At 39.2% G+C, this 26976-nt stretch overlaps 1 protein-coding gene across 1 annotated transcript; it reads left to right on the top strand.

The window, feature by feature from the left end:
- The first annotated feature begins 14129 nt into the window (after window positions 1-14129).
- LOC138880913 (uncharacterized) lies at window positions 14130-14849 on the top strand. Its single transcript, XM_070161097.1, has 2 exons — window positions 14130-14195; window positions 14256-14849. The coding sequence occupies exons 1-2, from the start codon at window positions 14130-14132 to the stop codon at window positions 14847-14849; spliced, it is 660 nt and encodes a 219-aa protein (XP_070017198.1).
- Window positions 14850-26976: the final 12127 nt, after the last annotated feature.

The following is a 26976-nucleotide window of genomic DNA, read 5'->3' as shown; positions in this document are numbered from 1 at the left end:
TCTCCTTCTTATTCTCCAGTTGTATTTCAGTTGCTCCTTTAGACATTTTAATAGACTATGTATTTTCCTAGACGCTCATGCACTCAGTGACAACCCAGTTTTGGGCTGGATTGTATCTGTTCTTGGAATTTCTTATGTTTCAAATAATTTTCTTTAACTGTTAAAAGTTTTCGCTAAAGTTTTCAAACTTGTTGTTATTATATTGGTTGTTGAGTTGAGGCTGGCCTAGTTCCACGATAGGCGCCATCACGATAGGTCGGATTTTAGGGCTTGACAAGTTGGTATCAGAGCCTAGGTTACATAGGTCTCACGAGTCATGAGCGTGTTTAGTAGAGTCTTGCGGATCGGTACGTAGACGTCTGTACTTATCTTTGAGAGGCTGCAGAACCTTTAGAAAAAACTTCACATTCTTGAATTCTTGTCATGGGAATCTGCTGATTCTAGTACTAAACTTCTGTTATTCTATTCTCTCATAGATGGTGAGGACACGTGCTACCAGTACCACCAGTAGGGGACGCTAGAGGCTGAGGTCACGGTCAAGGATGTGGTAGGGGCAGGGGTGTATCCTGCACAATAGCTAGGGCAGCACCTGCAGATCCACCAGCCGCCCAGTTCATGATCAGGTCACAGTTATGGATGCTCCAGCAGGACCAGCTCAGGCACCGACTGCACCGACTGCACCTATTGTTATTCCAGGTCTTTAGGAGACCTTAGCTCAAATCTTGACCATGTGCACCAGTCTTGCTCATGCGGTCGCAGTTTCTACTGCAACAGCTACTTCTCAGGCCGGGGGAGGCACTCAGACTCTCGCCGCTCGTACACCCGAGCAGGTTGCTCAGGGACTTCAGACACCGAAGGCACCACCGGGCCAGCCGGTTGCACCTACTTAAGATTATGTGGTTCCAGTCATGCTTGATGACGACCATCGTCGATTGGAGAGGTTTGGTAGACTTCAGCCTCCAACTTTCCGTGGTGCAGAGGGCGAGGATGCTCAGGGTTTCTTGGGCAAGTGTTAGAGGATTCTACATACAGCAGGTAATCTGGAGATCAGTGGGGTCTCATTTACTACTTTTCAGTTTTTTGGAGCTGCCTTCACTTGGTGAGAGGCTTATGAAAGGCGTAGGCCTGTTGGTGCAACGCCCCTTACCTGGCATTAGTTCTCCATATAGCTCCCCTTATCTGACATCACTTCTCCATTCTCTTCTTAGAGAAGTATGTACCACAATCCCGCAGAGAGGAGCTGCGCAAGCAGTTCGAGCAGTTGCGTTAGGGGGATATGACCGTGACGCAATATGACATAAGATTCTCCGATGTTGATACCCAATTTTTTCCATAATAATTCAAAACTATGTCTGGGCATCAATTAATATTTTTCATACAAATTTTGCATTTTTTAATATTTTAACTAATTTCTCCCAGCATTTATTTTATAAAACAATCACTAAATCGCATCACAAATAGTTTTATAATAATTTTTGTGGCTTAATTCTATTATTTGCATTTGTATTAAGTTTCAATTATTGCACCAACAGGCACATGTGTATTTTTAGGATGCAATTGCAATTACTTTGCAATTATAGCCTATGCATGTATTATTGGATTATTTTTTATCGGAAAATAGTTTTTTATATTTTTAAATATTAAGTAATTACTTTAAACCATTTTCATACATGAAAATCATTTTTTAATAATTTATTAACCTTTTTAAAATTTGTTTTAGCAATAATTACGTATTTAACAAATGGCCCCCTAATTTCAAATTTAGCCTAATTGCCCAGCCCAATTCTAATCCCAATTTCAAATTAAATCCGGCCTAAATCTACCCATCCCAAACCCAATATCTACCCGGCCCAGCTCTAGTTAAATCGTGGTCGTTGATCAGTTTGATCAACGGACCAGATTCCACCTTCCTAAAATAAACTAACCTATAGCCCCTCAAACCCTAATCATTCTAACACCCTCCCCGCCGCCACATAATCCCATCTTCTCTCAAATGCTCTCAAGTCTAAACCCTAATCGGCCCTTACTGTCACTCATCTATGGCCATTCATGGTGGTTTCTCACCACCCCCGAGCCTCTAATGGCCTCTCCTGTACTGGTTTCACCATCTCTAAGGTCCTCAAGGGACCAGGGTTAGTCTGTTTGCATCTACGACCCTTTCTCACATGTTTTAAGCTATTCCGATTTGATTCCGAGTAAGATCTTCCTATATCGCCTTAGATCTATGGGTTTCTAAGCTTGATTCTTCACCTCTGTGTTGTTTTCCCGAAACCCTATGTTTTCTCCTTTGAAATTCTCAGATCTGTGCAAGATCTGAGATGGATCGAACCTATTTCGTATGAGTTTTACAAGAACCTTCTGATTTTTACAAGAACCTTCGGATTCTCAAATGGTTTTCCATTTTTAAAGCTAGGGTTTCTCGAAAATTTCTTTTTCCAAAAACATATGATAATTTTGAGTGTATAATCTTCTGTTTCTTATAAGTTTTAACCGATTTCGTAAGGTTTGCTCTAACCTGAACTCGTTTATACTAAAAGCCCGAATTGTTTTTCGACATTTTTGTTTGGTTTCTTAGTTACTTGTGTACTGACTTTGTCCTTGCTTTGGTTCTTGTGATTTTTCTTTAGCCAAATAGATGTCTTGTGATTTTTTATCCTAATATACCTCTACTAAGTTTCCTGGTTCAACTTTTCTACTGATTCTATATATCTATGTTCATTCTGGCTATTCATGGTAAACCTATATTTTTCTCCTTAAATTAGGGTTGTTTTGAATTTTTGATTTACCAATTTGCTTTGTAAAAACCTATGCGTTGAGTCCTGACTATTCCTTCCTTGCCAATTTGATATGTCTGGGATATTTGCTGACTCTTTACGTGATTTTTTCTTTTAATTAAACCCTTGACTATTCTGAAGTTCTTATTTTTTGTTTTATTTGAACTTTTTTCCTTAATAAAACCTTTAATTCTTAACTTTCTACTCGGTTTGATTGAACTTCTTTCCTTAATTAGTTTTCTCTTGCCTTATTTGAATCAACGATATTAATTTCTGATTCTTACTAATTGTTTCCTTAAATAAACTCCTGTTCATTCACCCATAATTACCTACTCTGTACCCAAGTCTTACTTGATTTCCTTCCTTAAATATCTGTCCTGCTTTTACCGTTGATTGATTATCCCCTGATTAAGGGGAAGACTTTACTGATTTCACGTGTGTGACTGATTCTGTGAATTTCCTTAATTGCTACATAATTGATTCTTTACCTTATTTTGTTTAACTCTTGATTACTATATATGTCCTTACCTATTCTCACTTCTTAAAATGAACAATAGTTTAAAAACTACCACTTTTACACTTTTAAAAGGCTCTTTCTGCTCTCTCTGCTACTTGTGATATCTGTTGTTCTAGCCGGCTGCAAGCCAAGGCTGGAAATTGCACAATGCATGTCTCACATGTTGTATTTTTTTTCTTTAACTAGGTATGCTTTTGATTAATTTTAAGAATCTAAACCTGTGTTTATTTACTGCCTTAGTTCATATGACCTGAGTCCATTCTTGCTTCTGTTTACTGCTTACCTAGCATGCCAAGTACTACCTATTCAAATCCGTGATTAGCATGTTTCCACTTTACTTGCTTGTCTGTTATCTTGATTAACATGTCTACATATGTAGCTAGCATGTTTGACTGACTATTGTTTATTTAGCATGCCTAAACTCTACTTTTGTGTAACTAGCACTCCTACACTTGTTAATATTTGCCTAGCATGTCCATTTAAGTCCTTCCCTGTTCTGCCTCACTCCTGTTAAGTTAGCTAATCTTCCTAGAGTGACTCTAGCTGTGTTGTTTATATGTCCTCAACATGTTTCTGCTGTGATCTTTGCTGCATAACCTGCATTCTATCTAACCTACTAGTTCTGTAGAACCCCTTAAGAACTCTATTAAGGTGTATTCTCTATGTTACCAACCCCTCTTCCCTTGTGTGAAAGCTATATGCCAAAGTACTTCCTAAAGTTGCTTGTTCTATGACTTGTGTTCTAATTGCAAATTGTTTTTTACACTTTCCTCAAACTATTTTGTCACTAAATCAGTACTGGTTTTCAAAAATTCTTTTCATTCCTAATACCTTTCTTTATACTGTCTATGCACTTTCATTTACTCCTAGGATACTAAGTCTTGCCCCCTCTGGTATGTGTACTGCTTAGAGACCCTTGAGATCTCTCTAAACTCTGGCATATCAGGGCTGTCACATCCACACTGCACATAAATCAGTTCTTATTTGAGAAAAGTCTAAGTGTAAGCACTGCCCGAGATCCTTGATGTCCTTAGGGAACTCTAATACCTAGACATGAAATTGGCTATGAAACTTTGGGCATTTGAGACTACTGAAGGCTTTGGAAACTACTTTGGGCCTACTTGAGGCTCCCTATAGATTAATGTATATTTGTACTTATGTAATTCATTCAATTCTTTGTCTCTAATAATTAATTGTAAATAAATATTGGGATGACTAGTGAAAAGGGAGGGTAGTTGTATATTGTGGGTAAAGTTGGGTAGATAACATGCCTATAGGGTTTATTCTAATTTACATGTACTGTGTTAGACAATCTGCCTGTAGGATTTCTTGGTTGAAATGAATTCTACCTGCTCCATTTTATATAATTAGATATCGTGCCTATAGGGTGTAAAGTAATTGAAGTTCAATTTCCATTACAACATGTATTCAAATTCATCTCCTTAGAAATCATGCCTATAGGATTTAAATTAGCTTTAATAGAAACCATGCCTATAGAGATTTCGCTTTGGTCAAATAAATATTTCTTGCTTCACCTTATGTTCAATTAGAAATCATACCTATAGGATCTAAAACCAGTTTAGTTAGACCTAAAATTAGTTTAACTTTAAAATCGTGTTTGCAGACTCTGAATCGGTTTAATAAACTACTCTAACGTATTAATCGATATCACTAGAAAGCATGCCTATAGGATTCAAATTACCCATTTAATATTGTTTACTATTTTACTGCATTCCTGATCAATAATAGATACCATGCTCATAGGATATCACTATTATACACCTAGGCAAGCCTGTAGGGCGACTAAAACTATGCAAGCTGTAAAACTATGTTCTGTTATCTATGACTACGAATATTCAACAGGTCTAAAATCAGTAGGCAAGCTGAATAGGTCTTTAACACTTTGGTCCAAACTTAATGTTACATACTCTCTACTCACCTAGATATCATATTCTAAGGTTTTCTCTTAAATACCTAAAACTATTGTTTGAGACGTGCACTTACTTGTTCTGTTTGTGGAGGTAAAATGTGAGCCTTTAATTATTCTTTCTTTGATACAGTCCTAACTGTTTTGACTGATGCCTAGATTTTTCTCCTTTAAGTACCTTAGGATGGTCTAGGACTACCCAAATTAGAGGTCCTAAATACCTCCAGGGTCATAAGGAGGGGACAGGTAGTCCACGCATAGGATATCTTTCAAGGTTGCTAGAACGCTTTAGGCTATGACCAAGGGGAGGGAATTGGGTAGTAAGGATATGATGACTACGTGCTAATATCACGTGTAGCCCCTCATTGAGGAGTGATTACCGGGTATTGTGTTGGTATGATCCTGTAGGCTAACCAACCTAGGACCCCTCTTTCCCAACTCTCATTGTTTAATTTTACTTTTCTTTACATATGTGCGAATTGTTCAAACCTTTTCCCTTATTTTCATTGCTTGAATCATACATGTACTTAAAATGTCAAAACATGCCTTTATTTGTGAGTATGTGTTAAAACTATTTATTTGTTTAAATGACTAATTCACATAGTTTAAGTTCGGCCGGGACCCATATTTGTGGACCGCGAGGGGTGCCTAACACCTTTCCCTCAAGGTTATTTTGACCCCTTACCCTAATCTCTGGTAATGAAAACTAGTTACATAAGTTAATTACTCTAAGGTGCCCTAACGCACCATAATCCATTAGGTGGAGACTCTCCAAACACCCAAATTCCAAAAAGGAAATGAGTTATCTCCCCCCATGAATGTCGAAACCCGGGCTTCCCCGTCAAAAGGGAAAAAGGGGGAGCGACAGCATGACGACTCTGCTGGCGATATTTTTAGGCTCTTACCATAAGGAACTTATTTTTTGTGAATTAGTCCAAGCATGCTCTATCCTACGTACCCTTTCCCCTTATTTGAATTTATCTGTCTATTTTCAAGCATTTATGATTCTTTTATCCCTGAAACTGACTTGTCTCTTTGTTTTCCTTTCTGTAACCATCTTTCAATTATTTAAATACCGCATTTATCATTTCTTACGTGCAAATACTTGACAAAATGCTATTTATTATTACATAAATCATGCTCAACATCATACTCCACTCGTGCGTAATTAATCCTATAGCAACGCTTGATGACTGTTTGCGCTCTTCCTATATTATCACCCTTTAAATGCAGAAAGGTGTATTTACAGTAAAACTAGCCGATTAGTAGTGCGTTCGACGATTCCGTGCCTTTCCCTCTCGAGTTGTTTTCTTGAGGGTCCTAGTTTAGACATCTATAGCAGCCTTACTCTGGTTAATTGTACATGCATCATGGTCAAACCTAGCCAGGTTAATATGTTGTCCACATAATATCCCTTTAAAAAAGCCTTGTCCAAAAGTCCATCGGGTTTTCCATAATCCCAACGGACATAACCATGATTATGTGCATTAATTTGGAGAAATAAGTCCCAATATACTAATCATTACTGTATAAATAGATGAACTTGGAGGGGGAAAGGGCCTAACTTTCTTTTGTTTTGCAGAAAATGAGGTACGAGGTCCCTAGATTCAGTATTGTTGGTAGCATACCCTATCTCTTGCTAGATTGGTGGAGGGATCTTCCTTCATGTGGCCAAAACCATGTGAAACGAGTCTTAGGGAACTTGCCTTCTCTATTGGATCTTCAACCCAACAAAATGCTAATTGAGGCTGCTACTTTGGGACAAGGAAAGGGTTGTGTTCCATTTTGGGAACACAGAAATGACACCGCTTCTAGAAGAAATAGGAGGATTTGCTAGGTTGGCTTGTGATAACCCTAATTTGTTAGCACCTGAAAATCGCACTGCTAGGGGATTTCTGAAGATGATAAGGCTGAAGAAAAATGACAACTTGAAATGCCTGAAGGACTCCTACATACCCTTTGATTTCCTTTATGAAAGATACGGTCACAACAGCTCTTACAGTATCTTTGACGATGAGTTCTCAATCACCTCCCTAGGTTGGATTCATCGTAGGGTCATCGTGTGTATTATGTGTTTCTTGGGCATGCTGGTATTCCCAATCAAGGGGATAGAATCCACACTAGGTTGGCCATGGTAACCAAAACTCTGATGGACAGGATCGAGAGGGAGACATACACTATCGTCCTTATGATTGTTGCAGACATGTATCGGGCTTTGGAGTGGTGTCAGAAGGGGTTCAGGTTCTTCGAGGGTTAAAACTTGCTGTTACAGGTCTGGATGTTGGAACATCTCCAAAAGGGACAATACCGTCAAGAATTTCCGCAAAGGCCGTGGAACGATCACATAACCTTCCATCGTCCCAAAAGAATGAACTATATTCCAGATATGTTTGCTCAGTCAGAGGACGCTGTGGGATGGGTATAGCTTTTCGAAAATTTGACCGAGGAGCAGGTCTAGTGGATGTTTGAGTGGTTCCCTATCAATGAGTTCATCTCAGATCCATAGATTTTCCACACTTGGTGCTGATTAGGTTAAGGGGCATATACCCTTACGCTCCTCTCAGGGTTATGAGGCAAGAAGGTAGGAGACAAGTCATACCATGTGTCGCTAAGATGTGTCACTTCAGAGCCAATTTATAAGGTGACACCATCCCGTATAAGAATAAAGCACAACATATGTGGACCTTGAAGATTATTGTGGAGAAGGATACTATTGAGCTAGACCGATACCATGTTGGCCACTCATACCTTTACCCTTCGTGGTTGGAGGACAATATAGCTGGGGTCTTTGAGCCAAGGGCTGGGCCAGGAAATAGGGTAATAGATGAGGTTGCTGAGGCAGATGTGAAGTATAATAAGCTGCGTAAAAGAGTTTGAGAGTCTGAAGCTGAGCATATGGCACAACATAAGGCTGACACGAAGAAAATTAACGAGTGGAAAGAGAGAGTTGCTAAATCCAGTGAAAGGCTGGAGTATCTGGAGTACAGTTTAATGGAGTTGGAAAGGAAGATGAGGAAGAGGGTCACTGACTGCCAGAACACTGAAGGAAATGAAGGAGGGCATCTGGCAAGAGCATTTCTGTTGCTGAACCTGCGCGAGCTGGGAGAGTTGATCGACAAGAGCGCCTAGTCTGGAGAGGGTCCTTCTGGGACCAAGTAGATTAGATTTACCTGCTTTCCTTTCAAATGTAATAAGGTCAAGTGCCATTAGTGACATTATCTTATTTAGCTTCATTTTGGTTTGTTTAGTTTTACATTAATGAAATAAGGCAATTATTGGCACTAAATTTCTCCAAATTTATTTATCACTAGGCCTACCTTTGGCTTAACGAGATTCCCAAATTAGGACGCGAGTTAGAATTCCCGCAATATGTGTTTAAATATAGCAAACATTTCAGAATCCTCACTGACTTGTCTACCTTTTTGTTTTTCTTTATTATTTATTCCCATCCCCTAAGGTTGGTTCGCTCATACTGGCATCGCCAGCATATCACACCAGATCAAAAGGCCCTCCACCTCCTCCTCCTCCAAGTAATAGAAAGAGCAAAGGAAAAACAAAATGGACGATTTGAGTGGTATTCGAAAGGAGAATGCTGAGAACGCAAAAAACTTCAGACGGTCGAAGTACTCCGGCCCCAAATGATCTAGTCTTAAGGTTGGAACAAAAGATATTATAACTACAGGGAGAACTTGAGCAGGTCCACAACTTGGCAAACCTATCCCTCACCCTGAACATCCCCAACATTAGCACAAAGAACCCAGCACCTCCCCAAAACTCACCAAACCAACATCCGCAAAACCCTACTGCACCGCATCAATACGCAACCCCACCCCAAAATCTCAATACCTTACCAATACCAACTCCGCCACAACATCACCATCAACCAACTCAGTACCCACAAACCGCCACTTATCATACTCCCCAGAACACACTGTAACTCATTCCCGATCCTCAAAACGCAACCAATGACGACCACTACACCCAGGCACCTAGCACTCACCAAAATAACCCCATATACGTAAAAACTATACCTCACTCTATCCAACCAACTTCCTATACAACAGAATCCACTGAGAAGAACTTGCTTATCAAAAACATGGCTGAAGAACTCAAGAAGTTGATGAGTCGAGTTCAGGGTGTCGAAGGCGACAAAGGAATAGAAGGTTTGAACTATGAGGACTTATGCATACAACTAGATGTAGAACTTCCAGAGGTTTACAAACCTCCCAAATTCGAAATGTTTGACGGTACAGGTTATCCCAAGGATCATCTAAGGAGTTATTGTGACAAGCTTGTTGGGGTTGGAAAATATAAAAGGATCCGGATGAAGCTCTTTATGAGAAGTCTTACGGGAGATGCTTTGTCCTGTTACATCAGCCAGGATCCTAAGAAATGGTCCAACTGGGTGAGTATGGCGTCTGATTTTATGGACCGATTCAGGTAAACACATAAAATACCCTAGATGTTTTCAACATTCAGAACATTAAAAAGAAGCCCACCGAGAATTTTTGCGAGTATGCTACTCGTTAGAGGTCAGAAGCAGCCAAAGTGAGGCCATCTTTGGATGAGGAGTAGATGATCAAGTTCTTCGTCTGAGCACAAGATCCATAATATTATGAAAGGTTGATGGTTATCGAAAATTATAAATTCTCTGATATCATCAAAATCAGAGAAAGAATCAAGAGTAGGATGGTGACAAACTTTGAGGCCTTACATGCCACAAACAAAGCATTACAATCATGCGACATATAAAAAAAGAGACATTGGGGCAGTAATGGTAGCTCAAGGCCCGAAATCTCCATTTACATATCAAACACCTCCACCCACATATCAAACACCTTCACCCACATACAAAACACTACCACCCACATATCAACCTTCATTTCCTAGATATTCCCAAACAGCAACTACCTATCATACCTATAATTCCCAACCACCTCCAAATCGCCAAAATTTTCCAAGACCATGACCAAACTTTGACTGTAAGCCACCCAGACAGTACACCGCTATTGCTGAACCCATTGACCAGCTATATGAAAGGTTGAAAACCATTGGTTATGTCACCCTTATTCCTGTTATAGCACTGGAGAATCCATCCCGATGGGTCAACCCGAACAAAACTTGTGCATACCATTCCGGTATGAAAGGGTAGACCTTTGACGAATGTCGAACATTGAAAGATAAAATCCAAACACTAGATGACATCAAGGTTATACAGGCGAAAGAAGCTGCACCCAATGTCCGCAACAATCCTCACCTTGACCATAGGGATGGCGGGATACATGTGATAGAGATGGATGAAGAATGGATCCTGAGGGGTCAATCGGGCTTATTCGAGAAGGTGATGACTTTAAACTTGTAGTCACACTTACTCCTCTTGTAGTATAGACTTAGTTCCCGATCAAAGTTGAAATAACTGTATCAGTTCCATTTGAGGTAGAGGTAGCTCCACCTGCGGCCACCACTGTTCCATTTGAAGTGGAAGTGGCCATACCTTTCACGATGAAAGTATCAAGAACACCTCATCCTTTAAATTCAAAAGCAATACCATGGGATTTCTTTGTCGAGGTTAGGCTAAAGTGAAAGGTAAAGATGGAGGAATCCTATGCTGCACAAGGAATGACTAGGACAGGAAGGATATACACCTGAACACTTGGGAGGACCAAGTAAGGATGCCCCTACCAAGCAACCTGTCATTGAGACAGGACCAGATGACCTTTGGAGGAAAGTACAAGCAAGGGAGTATTCCGTTGTTGATCATTTGAACAAAACCCGAGCTCAGATATCCATACTGTCACTATTGCAAAATTCAGAGGCACACAAGAACGCCTTAATGAAAGTGTTGACCAAAGCTTATGTGCCCAACAATATCACCTGCGGAGAGATGGCCAATATGGTAGGGCAAGTATTGGAAAGTCACAAAATAATCTTCCACGAGGATGAGCTACCGCCAGAAGGGTTGAATCACAATAGAGCATTACATATCACAGTGCAATTTGAAGACAAGTTCATTGCCAGTGTCTTGATTGATTGAGGTTTAAGCCTCAATATTTGTCCATTGGATACTCTGAAAAGACTGGGCAAAGATTTCCATGAAATACAGGCAGGGATCATGAATGTGAAAACTTTCGATGTGTCCTAAAGGGCGACAATTGGGGAGATTAATCTTTGTCTACAGATTGGACCAACTTGGTTCGACGTTGAATTTCAAGTGCTCGACATACCAGCCTCATACAATCTTCTGTTAGGCCGACCATGAATACATGCAGCTGGAGCTGTGGCTTCCACACTACATCAAGCTGTGAAATTCGAATGGAACCATCAGGAGGTGATCATTCACAGAGACGGGAGTAACCCTATTTACACCAGTAAAACTATCCCGGTTATTGGAAACAGAAGAAGGTTAGGAGGGGAAACCTATCATCATATCGAACTGCAATGCCGTTGAGAAAGACAAATGGTGGAGTAGAAAAATAGAAAGCATACTGGCATGGTCTGGGTATGAACCCGATAAAGGGCTTGGGAAGAATCTCAAAGGTATTACTAAAGTGATACAGCTGAAGTGTCATGGTACTACCTTTGGGCTTGGATATCGGTATACATGGCAAGAGTATAATGATTGGTCGCCTCCATGGCATGGATCTTGTTACCCTCTTGAGCAACCGGTGCCACATCTGGGTCAGACTTTTCACCGAACTAATACAATATGGGGAACTGCAAAAGAAGAAGCATTAGCTGGGCTGAGGAATCTGTTCATGGAGGATGAAGACATGGACTGCTGTGCAATAATTGAGGAGGTGGAGAAAGAAGGCCTCACTATTCAGACAATAGAGAAGGGAGCTGTGCTTAGAAATTAGACCCCCACACTATCCCGGGCCTGCCAAGTCCCTAGGTAGCTTGGCCACTTTTATTCCTATAGCCATTCTAGGCATTTAAGATTTTCAGTAATTTTGTCTTTACGATTCACTTGTTCAAAATAAATCCGTACTCGTTTGGGTGTTTTAAGTCTTAATCAAATGCATTGCTCTTTATTATTTATTATTATCTTTCGTATTTTTCTTTAGATAACGTTATTGCTACTTTTCCTGATGAATTGGTGACTGTGACATGCAATGAGGCAACGTAATATGAGGATAGTAATTCGGATGAAGAAGATGAGATACCTGAGGAAGTTGTCAAGGAAGTTGAAAACTTTAAAAATAAGCCAAAGTTCAACTTGGACGAAATCGAAGTAGTGAATTTGGGGGATGCCGAGACTGCCAAGGAGACTCACATCAGCATTCACTTATCGCCAACATAGAAAGAGGAATATAAAGACATTTTCGCATGGTCATATGATGACATGACCGGTTTGAGCACGTCCATAGCAGCTCACAAGTTGCCTACTAATCCCATATGTCCGCCAGTAAAGTAGAAACTTAGAAAGTTTAAACTAGATGTGAGCCTGAAGATCAAGGAGGAAGTTACCAAGCAGATCAAAGCCAAAGTTCTCAGGGTTGTTGACTACCTAATCTGGTTAGCTAACATTGTGCCAGACCAAAGAAAGATGGGAAAGTCAAAGTATATGTTGACTATCGGGATTTAAACAGAGCAAGTCCCAAGGACGACTTCCCACTGCCAAACATACACATCCTGATCGATAATTGCGCCAAGAATGAACTCCAGTCCTTCCTAGATTGCTTCATGGGTTATCTCCAGATTTGGATGGACGAAGAAGACGCGGAGAAAACTACTTTTATTACACTATGGGGGTATACTGCTACAAGATGATTCCATTTGGTCTAAAGAATGCTGGGTCTACCTACATGAAGGCCATGGCAAACATCTTCCATGATATGATACACAAAGAAATAGAGGTGTATGTGAACGAAGTCATTATCAAATCCAAGAGGGACACATACCACATAGCAGACTTGAGAAAGTTCTCCAACAGGCTAAGGAGGTATAACTTGAAATTGAACCCCGCAAAGTGTGCATTCGGGGTTACCGCAGGAAAGTTACTAGGATTCATTGTCAATTGTCGAGGGATCGAACTGGATCCATCTAAAGTCAAAGCTATTCAGGAATTGCCACCACCTAGGAGCAAAAAGGACATGGTGAGCTTCCTAGGACGCCTCAACTATATCAGTCGCTTCATAGCACAGTTTACAGTCATATGTAAACCTATCTTCAAGATGATGAGGAAAGATGCCGAGACAACCTGGATCGAGGATTATCATAAAGCCTTCGACAGAATCATGAAGTACCTATCCATACTACCAGTTTTGGTCCCGCCAGAGTCAGGACAGCCTTTGCTACTCTATCTATCTGTATTAGACGGAGCCTTCGGATATGTTTTGGGACAACATGACAAGACAGGGAGAAAATAGCAAGCCATATATTACTTGAGTAAGAAGTTCATACCTTATGAAGCACAGTACTCTCTGCTAGAGCGCACTTGCTATACTTTGACCTGGTCGGCCCAGAAGTTGAAGCATTACTTCTGTGCCTATACAATATACCTCATATCCAGGATAGACCCTTTGAAGTACATATTTTAGAAACCCATGCCATCTGGGAAGTTAGCCAAGTGGCAGATACTGTTGAGTGAGTTCGATATCGTCTGCATAACTCAAAAGGCGGTCAAAGGGCAAGCATTGGCAGATTATCTTGCTGAAAATCCCGTGGGAGGTGAATACGAACCCTTGAAAATGTATTTTCCTGATCAGGAGGTGTCATTCATAGGAGAGGATATTACCGAAGCATACGACGGTTGGAAGATGTTCTTTGATGGAGCTGCAAATTTCAAAGTAGTGGGCATTGGAGCAGTTTTTGTATCAGAAACAGGTCAACATTATCTAGTATCTGCTAAACTCAGATTTCCCTGCACCAACAACATGGCAAATATGAAGCTTGCATACTAGGACTCAACATGGCAATCAATATGAATATTCAGGAGCTGTTGGTAATCAGTGATTCAGATTTGCTCATGCACCAGGTACAAGGAGAATAGGCCACCAAAAATTTCAAAATATTTCCATATCTGCACCATGTGTAGGAATTGAGAAAGAGGTTCACGAAGATAGAGTTCCGACATGTGACCAGAATTCATAATGAGTTTGCCGATGCATTGGCCACTTTGTCATCCATGATACAACATCCAGATAAGAATTTCATTGATCCCATCCCAGTAAGAATCCATAAGCAACTGGCTTACTGTACTCACGTCGAGGAAGAGACGGATGAAAATCCTTGGTTCCATGACATCAAGGAGTATTTAGTGAGAGGAGAATATCCGAAGTATGCATACCACACTAAAAAATGCACACTCTGGAGATTGTCCAATCACTTCTTCCACAGTGGAGGAAACTTGTACAGGAGAATTCCCGATTTGGGATTTCTAAGATGTGTCGACGCAAAAGAAGCTTATAAACTACTTGAGGACATACATGCTGGGACCTACAACCCGCACTTAAATGGTTTTGTCTTGGTCAAGAAGATACTTAGGGCCGGTTACTTTTGGATGACCATGGAGACAGATTTCGTCCAGTATGTCCGCAAATGCTACCAATGCCAAGTGCCCATCGATATGATAAAAGTGCCGCCAAATGAGCTCAATTCCACAAGCTCACCTTGGCCATTCGCCGCCTAGGGAATGAATGTCATCGGTCCTATCAAGCCCATGGCTTCAAACGGGCATAAGTTTATTCTAGTAGCCATTGATTACTTCACAAAATGGGTAAAGGCTGTATCTTACAAAGCCGTAACCAAGAAAGTCATTTCAGACTTTGTCAAAGATCGTATTATTTGACGATTTGGAGTACCCGAGTCCATTGTTACCGATAATGCCGCCAATCTTAACAGTGATCTGATGAAAGCCATGTGTGAGACTTTCAAAATCAAGCACAAGAATTCCACAGCCTATAGACCTCATATGAATGGAGCCGTAGAAGCCGCCAACAAAAACATCAAGAAGATACTAAGGAAGATGGTAGAAAACCACAAACAATGGCACGAGAAGCTACCTTTCGCTTTGTTGGGATACCGCACTACAGTTCGCACATCAACTAGGGCAACCCCCTACATGCTGGTTATGGTACCGAAGCTATCATCTCAGCCGAGGTAGAGATCCCTTCTTTAAGAATCATAGAGGAAGCTGAGCTCAGTGATATAGAATGGGTAAGGAGCCGCTATGAACAATTGGCCCTTATATATGGAAAAAGGTTGAACGCAGTATGTCACTGTCAGCTTTACCAGAATAGAATGTCTAGAGCTTTCAACAAAAGGGTCAAACTAAGGCAATTTGTACCAGGATAGTTAGTGTTGAAGAAGATCTTCCCACACCAAGATGAAGTCAAAGGGAAATTCTCTCCCAACTGGAAAGGTCCTTATATGGTTCACAGGGTGTTAACAAGAGGAGCACTCATACTCGCAGAGATGGATGGATAAATCAGGCCAATACCAATCAATTCAAACGCAGTCAAGAGATATTATGCTTAGATTATTTGCATTTCCTCATCTAATGTAATTGAACTACGCTTGACCTGATTCCCGTTTAAGAGGGGATACATAAACAGCCTTATTGGTTTGGTCATATCATAAAAATATTTCCATTTATCCCAGGATCGGAAACTGGGGCAGAATTTTGAAAAGGACCCTCAAAATTCCAGAGCAAGTCCATCCGATTTCATTGCATACCAGAAAGTTAGAAGTTGGTTAAGAAACTAGGGTAGAATTTTGAGAATGATTCTCAAAATTCCGAAGATGTTTCAACAAGTCTCGTTACTCGCAAACGGCCGAAGGATCATCTACCAAATTGGGGCAGAATTTTGAGGAGGATCCTCAAAATTTTAACATGAGAAGCTGCAATGTCTCTAAAATGTGTTACAGTCACTAGTTCATCTAAAACTATTTGATACTTCAATATGTTTCTAAAATGACTCTATTTTTATCAATGACTGCATATTTTTGAAAACTCTACTTTTCATAACAATAAGGTGGTACCCAGGGAAACTCAAACGAAGCCTCTAGAATGGAGCAAAGCAAGGCCAGCGAACAAAGGCACGAACCAACCTCCCCTCACAAAACTTACAATTTTTCTTTGAACGCAGGCACATTTGACATAGCAATAGCATTCGCCAACATGTATACACAAAGCAAATTCTCTATCAATCCGGCCATCAGACACCGAATATATCTCCAAATAAGAAATATACTACTCTTATTTGCTACTCGCTCTTTGTATGGGACTGAGCCTTGTCCCGCATACTTGCATGAGGCTAATCCTTGCATCCATACTTGCATGAGGCTAATCATTGCCTCTATATTTGCATGAGGCTAATACTTGCCTCCATATTTGCATGAGGCTAATCCCTGCCTCCATATCTGCATGAGGCTAATCCTTGCCTCCATACTTGCACGAGGCTAATCCTTGCATCCATATTTGCACGAGGCTAATCCTTTCTTCCATATTTGCATGAGGCTAATCCCTGCCTCCATATCTGCAAGAGGCTAATCCCTGCCTCCATATCTGCAAGAGGCTAATCCCTGCCTCCATATTTGCACGAGGCTAATCCTTTCTTCCATATTTGCTTGAGGCTAATCCCTGCCTCCATATCTGCAAGAGGCTAATCCCTGCCTCCATATCTGCAAGAGGCTAATCCCTGCCTCCATATTTGCATGAGGCTAATCCCTGCCTCCAAATTTGCATGAGGCTAATCCTTGCCTCCATACCTGCATGAGGCTAATCCTTGCCTCCATACCTGCATGAGGCTAATCCCTGCTCCCTATCTATATGAGGCTAATCCCTACCTCCATATTTGCATGAGGATAATCCCTCCCTCCATATCTGCATAAGGCTAATCCTTGCCTCCATACTTGCATGAGGCTAATCCCTGCCTCCACATTTGTGTGAGGCTAATCCTTGCCTCCACATTTGCATGAGACTAAGCATTGTCCCTCCTTGCATAAATATTTCTCTATTTTAGTACTATCTATTTGCTTTTCAATCGGGCTAAGCTCTGTCCTTCATTTCACAAGACTAAGCCTTGTCGTAGTAGCATCATATTATTGCATATCATGGGCTGAAATATCGCCAACCTATCCAAAGGCGTTATAGTCTAAAAGGCATCATCCTTATAGCCGGAAGACACCATGCCATGGCCTGAGAATCTCTCAAATTTGCATATCATCATTCAAAGGCGTCATGGTTCGGAGGAACCATCCATATGGACCGAGAACATCATTTCATGGCCTTCAAATCCCTCACTAAACAATTCATGGCCCAGGACATCATGATCCGAGGACATCATTCTTAACCGTCCAAAGACACTTTTCATGGTCCAAAGGGAATCTGCATCATGTTTAAATTTTCGCACAAACACTTGTTCGTAGCATCTCTTTATCTGCAGGAGACCAGCAAGCAACCACTATCCTAGTAGGAGCGACCTCGCTCCAGTTCCTTCAACTATCTCAAACTTGACCATTCACCATAATCACTCTTGCATCCACTCCAAAATCTCGTGTCCATTCTTGTAATGACTTCATCGGTATATTTCACCAATGAATGCAGAACTACACATGGTCTGGTTCCTGTAAAACCAGGGATATATAGGTAGCTCAAAGATCGGAGTCCGGCCTCTATCTTTCAAAACATCCCATTCGGTCAAAATTGGCCATCGTTTCTTTACCCGAAAACTCTTTTTGTCCTTCCCGGGTAAAGAGTGGCAGCTGTTGATACCCAATTTTCCCCATAATATTTCAAAACTATGCCTGGGCATCAATTAATATTTTTCATACAATTTTTGCATTTTCAATATTTTTCTCCCGGCATTTATTTTATAAAACAATCACTAAATCGCATCATAAATAGTTTTATAATAATTTTGTGGCTTAATTCTATTGTTTGTTGTATTAAGTTTCAATTATTGCACAAATAGCCACATGTGTATTTTTAGGATGCAATTACAATTACTTTGCAATTATAGCCTATGCATACATTATTGGATTATTTTTACCGAAAAATAGCCTTTTATATTTTAAATATTAAGTAATTATTTTAAAATATTTCCATACATGAAAATCATTTTTTACTAATTTATTAACTTTTTTAAAATTGTTTTAACAATTAATTACGTATTTAACAAATGGCCCCTACTTTCAAATTTAGCCTAATTGCCCAGCCCAATTCTAACCCCAATTTCAAATTAAATCTGGCCTAAATCTACCCAGCCCAAACCCAACATCTACCTGGCCCAACTCTAGTTAAATTCTGGCCGTTGATCATTGTGATCAACGGACCAGATTCCACCTTCCTAAAATAAACTAACCTATACCCTCTCAAACTTTAATCTTTCTAACACCCTCATCGCCGTCACCTAATCCCCTCTTCTGTCAAATGCTATCAAGTCTAAACCCTAATCGGACCTCGCCGTCACTCAACTATGAGTCATTCATGGTGGTTTCTCACCACCCCGGGCCTCTAATGGCCTCTCTTGTACTGGTATCACCATCTCCAAGGTCCTCAAGGGACCAAGGTTATCCTGCTTGCATATGGCCCTTTCTCGCCTATTTCAGGCTATTCCGATTTGATTCCAAGTAAGATCTTCCTATATTGCCTTAGATCTATAGGTTTCTAAGCTTGCTTCTTCACCTCTGTGTTGTTCTTCCCGAAACCCTAATTTTTGTCCTTTGAACTTCTCAGATCTGTGCAAGATCTGAGATGGATTGAACCTATTTTGTCTGATATTTACAAGAACCTTCGGGTTCTCGAATGGTTTTTTATTTTTAAAGCTAGGATTTCCCGAAAATTTCTTTTTCCAAAAACATTTGATAATTTTGAGTATTTAATCTTCTGTTTCTTATATGTTTTAACCGATTTCGTAAGGTTTGCTCTAACCTTAACTCGTTTATACTAAAAGCCCTAATATTTTTCGACATTTTTATTTGGTTTCTGAGTTTCTTGTGTAATGACTTTGTCCTTGCTTTGGTTCTTGTGATTTTTCTTTAGCCAATTAGATGTCTTGTGATTTTTTATCTTAATATACCTCTACTAAGTTTCTTGGTTCAACTTTTCTACTGATTCTATATGTCAATGTTTATTCTGGTTATTCATGGTAAACCTATATTTTTCTCCTTAAATAAGGGTTGTTTTGAATTTTTGATTTACCAATTTGCTTCGTAAAAACCTATGTGTTGAGTCCTGACTATTCCTTCCTTGCCTATTTGAATTGTCTGCGATATTTGCTGACTCTTTATGTAATTTTCTCTTTTAATTAAACCCTTGACTATTCTGAAGTTCTTATTTTTGGTTTGATTTGAACTCTTTTCCTTAACAAAACCTTTGATTCTTACTTTTCTACTCGGTTTGATTGAACTTCTTACCTTAATTAGTTTTCTCTTGCCTTATTTGAATCAAAGATGTTACATGCTAATTCTTACTAATTGTTTACTTAAATGAACTCTTGTTCATTCACCCCTAATTACCTACTCTGTACCCAAGTCTTACTTGACTTTCTTCCTTAAATATCTGTCCTGCTTTTACAGTTAATTGATTATCCCTTGATTAAGGGGAAGACTTTACTGATTTCACGTGTGTGACTGATTCTATGAATTTCCTTAATCGCTACATAATTTATTCTTTACCTTATTTTGTTTAACTCTTGATTACTATATATGCCCTTACCTATTCCTACTTCTAAAAACAAACAATAGTTCAAAAACTACCATTTTTACACTCTAAAAAGGCTTTTTCTGCTCTCTCTGCTACTTGTGATCTCTGTTGTTCTAGTCGGCTGCAAGCCAAGGCTGGAAATTGCACAATACCTGTCTCACATGTTGTATTTTCTTTCTTTAACTAGGTATGCTTCTAATTAATTTTAAGAATCTAAATCTATGTGTTTATTTACTACCTTAGTTCATATGACTTGAGTCTATTCTTGCTTCTGTTTACTGCTTACCTAGCATGCCAAGTACTGCCTATTCAAATCCGTGATTAGCATGTTTCCACTTTACTTGCTTGTCTGCTATATTGATTAACATGTCTACATATGTAGCTAGCCTGTTTGACTGACTGTTGTTTATCTAGCATGCCTAAACTTTGCTTTTTTGTAACTAGTATGCCTACACTTGTTAATATTTTCCTAGCATGTCCATTTAAGTCCTTGCATGTTCTGCCTCACTCCTGCTAAGTTAGCTAATCTCCCTAGAGTGACTCTAGTTGTGTTGTTTATATGTCCTTAACATGTTTCTGCTGTGATCTTTGTTGCATGACCTGCATTCTATCTAACTTACAAGTTCTGTAGAACCCCTTAAGAACTCTATTAAGGTGTATTCTCCGTGTTACCAACCCCTCTTCCCTTGTGTGAAAGTTGTTTGCCAAAGTACTTCCTAAAGCTGCTTATTCTATGACTTGTGTTGTAATTGCAAATTGTTTTTTACACGTTCCTCAAACTATTTTATCACTAAATCAGTACTGGTTTTCAGAAATTCTTTTCACTCCTAAGACCTTTCTTTATACTGTCTATGCACTTTCACTTACTCCTAGGATACTAAGTCTTGCCCCTCTGGTATGTGTACTGCTTAGAGACAATTGAGATCTCTCTGAACTCTGGCATATCAAGGCTGGCACTTCCACACTACACATAAATCAGTTCTTATTTGAGAAATGTCTAAGTGTGAGCACTGCCCGAGATCCTTGATGTCTTTAGGGAACTCTGACTCCTAGACATGAAAGTGGCTATGAAACTTTGGGTATTTGAGACTACTAAAGGCTTTGGAAACTACTTTGGGCCTACTTAAGGCTCCCTATAGATTAACATATATTTGTACTTATGTAATTCATTCAATTCTTGGTCTGTAATAATTAATTGTAAACAAATATTGGGGTGACTAGTGAAAAGGGAGGGTAGTTGTATATTATGGGTAAAGTTGGGTAGATAACATGCCTATAGGGTTTATTTTAATTTACATGTGCTGTGTTAGACAATCTGCCTATATGATTTCTTGGCTGAAATGAATTCTACCTGCTCCATTTTATTTTATTAGATATCGTGCCTATAGGGTATAAAGTAATTCAAGTTCAGTTTTCATTACAGCATGTATTCAAATTCATCTCCTTAGAAATCACGCCTATAGAATTTAAATCACCTTTAATAGAAACCATGCCTATATGGATTTTGCTTTGGTCAAATAATTCTGCTTGCTTCACCTTATGTTCAATTAGAAATCATGCCTATAGGATCTAAAACCAGTTTAGTTAGACCTAAAATCAGTTTAACTTTAAACTCGTGTTTGCAGACTCTTAATTGTTTTAATAACCTACTATAACGTGTTAATCAATATCACTAGAAAACATGCCTATATGATTCAAATTGACCGTTTAAAATTGTTTATTGTTTTACTTCATTCCTGATCAATAATAGATACCATGCTTATAGGATATCACTATTATACGCCTAGGAAAACCTGTAGGGCGACTAATACTATGCAAGCTGTAAAACTATGTTCTGTTATCTGTGACTGCTCATATTCAACAGGTCTAAAATCAGTAGGCAAGCTGAATAGGTCTTTGACACTTTGGTCCAAACTTAATATTGCATACTCTCTACTCACTTAGATATCATGTTCTAAGATTTTCTCTTAAATACCTGAAACTGTTGTTTGAGACGTGCACTTACTTGTTCTGTTTATGGAGTTAAAATGTGAGCCTTTAATTGTTCTCTCTTTAATGCAATCCTAACTGTTTTTACTGATACCTAGATTTTTCTCATTTAAGTACCTTAGGATGGTCTAGAACTACCCAAATTAGAGTTCCTAAATTCCTCCAGGGCCACAAGGAGGGGACGAGTAGTGCAAGCATAGGATATCTTTCAAGGTTGCTAGAACGCTTTAGGCTATGACCAAGGGCAGGGAATTGGGTAGTAAGGATATGATGACTACGCACTAATGTCACGGGTAGCCCCTCATTGAGGAGTGATTACCGGGTATTGTGTTGGTATGATCCTCTAGGCTAACCAACCTAGGACCCCTCTTTCCCAACTCCCATTGTTTAAATGAATTTACTTTTCTTTACATATGTGTGAATTGTTCAAACCTCTTCCCTTGTTTTCATTACTTAAATCATACATGTACTTAGAATGTCAAAACATGCCTTTATTTGCGAGTATGTGTTAAAACTGTTTATTTGGTAAAATAACTAATTCACATAGTTTAAGTTCGGCCAGGACCCACCGTTGTGGACCGTGGGGTGCCTAACACCTTTCCCTCAATGTTATTTCAAGCCCTTACCCTAATCTCTAGTAATGTAAACTAGTTACATGAGTTAATTACTCTAAGGTGCCTAACGCACCATAATTCGTTCGGTGGCGACTCTCCAAATATCCAAATTCTGAAAAGGAAACAAGTTATCTCTTTCACACCTCCTTTTTTACACACCCCGAAGGTAGCACAAGAGAGTTTTTCCACTTTAAGTGACATTACTCGAAATGAGATTATTTATTCATTTTTTGTTCAGAGTCGCCACTTGAGATGGTTTGTTTTCTGGTGTCCTAAGTCATCGATTCATTTTTAAATCCCAAATCGAGGAAGATTTTGACTTTCCTTTTGAAGTTTGCGAACCATAAATTCTGAGTAAGGAATTCTGTTAACCCGAGGGAAGGTGTTAGGCACCCCCGGATTCCGTGGTTCTAGCACGGTCGCTTAAACTATCATAATTGGCCTATTATCTGATTTTAATACATGTTTTAGCCTAGGTACATTTTAACTTATTAAACCGCTTTTGATTATTTTTAAAGAAGATTTAACGTCGTGTAAAACATGTCTTTGGATCGCGCCACATGAAATGCACCCGCAATATGAACACATCTTATTCAACGCTGTTAAGATTTGGATTTGGGTCACACAAAATGCACACCGGAGTTTAGGAAGGTAATATTATTAAAATACCGCGCCTAAAGAAACTACGCATTTTTAACTTTGTGAGGGCCATGGAGATTTCCTAAATGACACGCCTCGAGTTCTAAGGATTTTTAAAATAATTAAATGAGGGCCACGCATTTGTGATTTTATTTGGCGTGACGCACCTCAATTCCATTTTAAAAGGATATTCTAACTAAATTCGGAGGGCCATAACTATTTGTTTTATCTAATATGGCTCTCCTCAAATTATTAAAGGAGTGTAGTTAATTAACTAAAGTCCTAAAGTGATTGAAATTTCATCTAAGTAAACAAATAACTTAACCTCTAAGAATTAGTAAAAAAAGGAAGTAACATTTCGTTAATGTGAAATCCAATCGAAAAAAGGAAAGACCCAAATCATTCGAAGGAAGCTGTCAAACTTGGGCCCAGAAATGAGCCCAAATTCAAAGTCTCAACGCGTCTGAGTGAGGGGCTCAATATCGAGTCCCTGCAGGCCAATAACCAGCGAAATTCAACAAAAACCAGTCGATGGGGCCAATACATGTGCAAACAACCTCTGGACTCATTTCACTTAGCAGTAGGCAATTACACGGAATTTTAACAAATGAAAGCACTGCAGATTAAAAAGCCATTGAAAATCCAAGTCTAACAATTAGCTATAAGCCAGCTTTACCTTCTAAATCTCAAAACTAACTTGAAATACAGACTTGAGGATTTAAATCTCAAATAGACCTCATATGAATAGAACCTTTTTCAATAAACTAACAACTTATAATTTTTCACAGCCAACTTAAACATAAAATCTGCATTAGGGACACCGACTGATTTCAACAAAACCAATTTGTCAACTATCATGAACACCTTAACAAGTTTGGCATCTCATCAAACCATGATTCATTGCTTGAATCCTGATCTTTCAAATTACTAGATCTAAAGGAAGATGAAGAAAAACAAAACTAAGATTCCTACTATAGGAAGGTAAACATGCATTAGCATTGAGACACATGAAGCAAGACTCAAGTCCATATTACACCAAACTTAGAGCAAAACCTAAGCTAGTGCATACTTGATAACCAACAGATCTTGAATCAGCTATGTTTAGCAAAGTTTGGACCCAGATCTTAAAGTAAAAACAACTAACCACATGGATACATATAACCTAAACTAGAAGCAACACCATTCCTAAGCTATTATGTAATTTACAATGTTCAGAATACTAATCACTTGGTCACATATTCAGGGGTGGGGGGGATAAGAAGCATAACTCCCTAATGAAAATAGAAACAACTCAATAAACTACACATAACCACAATCACTACTCGAAACTCCATAACTCCATTTTGATACCATGTCAAAAGCTTTACATTGAATGAAAATAGAGGTGTGTGCCTGATTACAATAGTAAACAAAGAAAATTATGAGCTTAGATGACAGCAGTAGCAGTAAACCAAAACAGTAGAAATCAACAGCAGCAAGAAAGGTCAGATTCAACCAAATACCCAGTGAAATCAACTCAAACACCAATGAAACGGTGACCTCGACCCAGAACTCAACCTCAGACTTTAAAAGAAGAACAAGTTCAAGCCATTTCACACACCCACTGAACCAAAGATTGCTTTAGCAAATTGGAATTCAAAAAATCAGAAATGGAATTCAATGGAACAGTGATTTTTCTTCAAATTTTAGCCGTTCTTTTTTTTTTCCTGAGTTTCTTAGCTTTCTAAAATCTGAATTGAGCCTCAAGTAACAATGTCTTTATAGGCAAGTTACTAGGGTAGCCCTAAGGGTTCAGTTATTTCAATTTAGTCCTTTTCAAATTTTCCTTTTTGCTACTTAGTCCCTCATTTACTGACTTATTGGTCAAGTTAGTCTGTTTTTGCAGCTTCTAGGCAGCTTCTTGGGTGGTTATAGCAAGATTCCCTTAAGTGACTTACCCAATTTACCCCTATTATCCCTGTATTTTGCCTTGAAGCCCAGCCAGACTTGAACATGGGCTATGAATCCCCAAACAGGCTCAATGATTCAATGGGCTCGGACTCAACCAAATAAAATTCTTTTAAAATGAGGTTTTAGACTGACCTCCGAGCCCAAATAACAAAGATGAAACCCAAATAAATTCAGAATACTTAAAAACCAAACAAATCGACTAATTAATAATCACAAACAGGCAAGGAACTGATTAGGCTAACTAATTAATCTAAGTGACCAAATCAAAGGTTCTAACAGGACAGTTAATAAATCAGAAAACAAATCAAAAGAGAGGAAAGGAATAGAGGTGACACATAGTCGATTTTGAAAACAAAGATGAACGGGACTTACCAGCTAGATTTGAAATCAAGACTAAGGCACTGATTTGACCCAACACAGTGGCAAATGTTTGTTCTTGGTGAAGAACAAACGAGTGTCACTATTTTTTGTCAAAACCGACTTGAAACACCCGAAAAACTAGAAAGATTTGCATGCATGATTCCGACCTTAGACTCTTAAGGCTCGACTCTTCGATTTGATATTCGAGGAGTTCCAGAGATGTTTGAAGAAATCTGAGTGAGGATTTGGGATGAGGGAGAGAGGACGGTCCTAGGGTATTAATTTGGGGTCGAACAGAGGTGGCAGGTTTCGATTCTTAATCGGAAATTCGATTAGTTCTGGAAGGATTTGAGAGGAGTTGTTTGGGGATTTGGGATGTGGAGTTGGAGTTGGAGGAGATTGTGGGGTGTTAATCTCAGGGTGGTTGGTGATGGTGCCACCACCTTCAGGCGGTGGGCGTTCAAGGGCGGCTACTAGGGTTTAGGTCCGGTTGGAGAGGGGTCTGAGGGAGATGAGAGATGAGGGGTTGGGGTACGGGCGTTTGGATATATATATATATCAAGAAGTACCCAGTTCTGGACCGTTGGATTAAGGAGATCTAACGGTCGTGATCAAAAGGTTATCAGAACGACGTCGTTTTGGTTACTAGGGGTTTGGACCGAGTTGGGACGCGGATCTGGGCCGGTTTTGAGTGAGTTTGGGAAAAAAATACACTTGGGCCTGGGGAGATTGAATTAAAACAAACCAAATATCAGATTTTGTTCTTCTTTATAATTTCATTTTATTTTCAAATCCTTTCCTTTTCAAAATTAAACCTAAATTAATTTTCCAAAACTAAATTAACCTACCCAATTAGATTAAACAATCATCATAGTATTTACAATAATTAATTAAATCCTAAATTTAAAGAAAAATTATAAAATTCAAAATTAAAGAGTTAAAATGCAAAATGAACTTTTGTTTTTGTGATTTTCATATTTTATAAAACAAACTAATTTACTAATTAATCTAAAAAATGTAAAATTAAATCCTGAATGCAGTGCATTATATGTTTTGCTATTTTTCATGATTTAAATAAAATTAATTATGCACACAAAATGTAAACAAACTCGAAAATTGAACAATTAATTCCTAAAAACCAAATAATAAAAGAAAAATCCTAATTTTGGAGATTCTGTAGGAGTAATTCATGCGAGGCAAAAATCACGTGCTCACAATCTCCCCCTATGAATGTCGAAACCTGGACTTCCCCATCAAAAGGGAAAAAAGGGGGCGCGCATTCGAGTTGGCCTGTCTTGCTATCTGGCTAATTCCCATAGATAGGGAAAGGATCAGGAGGTTCGTTAATGGCCTCACTTATCAGCTGCAGATTTTCCTGACTAGAGAGAGGGTATCTGGCACTTCCTTTGAGGAGGTGATTGACATTGCCAGAGAGATAGAGTCAGTTCGCCGCCGGGAGAGAGTTTAGGGGGGGAGGCCAAGAGGCCTCGGGGATGTGGTAGTTTTGGTGGTGTTCCTTCTGGAGGTTAGTTCCAGCACGGTAGAGGCCGTCCATT

This window comes from Nicotiana sylvestris, chromosome 11 (assembly GCF_000393655.2).
Source record: "Nicotiana sylvestris chromosome 11, ASM39365v2, whole genome shotgun sequence".
Taxonomy (NCBI): Eukaryota; Viridiplantae; Streptophyta; class Magnoliopsida; order Solanales; family Solanaceae; genus Nicotiana; species Nicotiana sylvestris.
The sequence above is the reverse complement of the archived record's forward strand: the minus strand, read 5'-3'. Positions and strand labels throughout refer to the sequence as shown.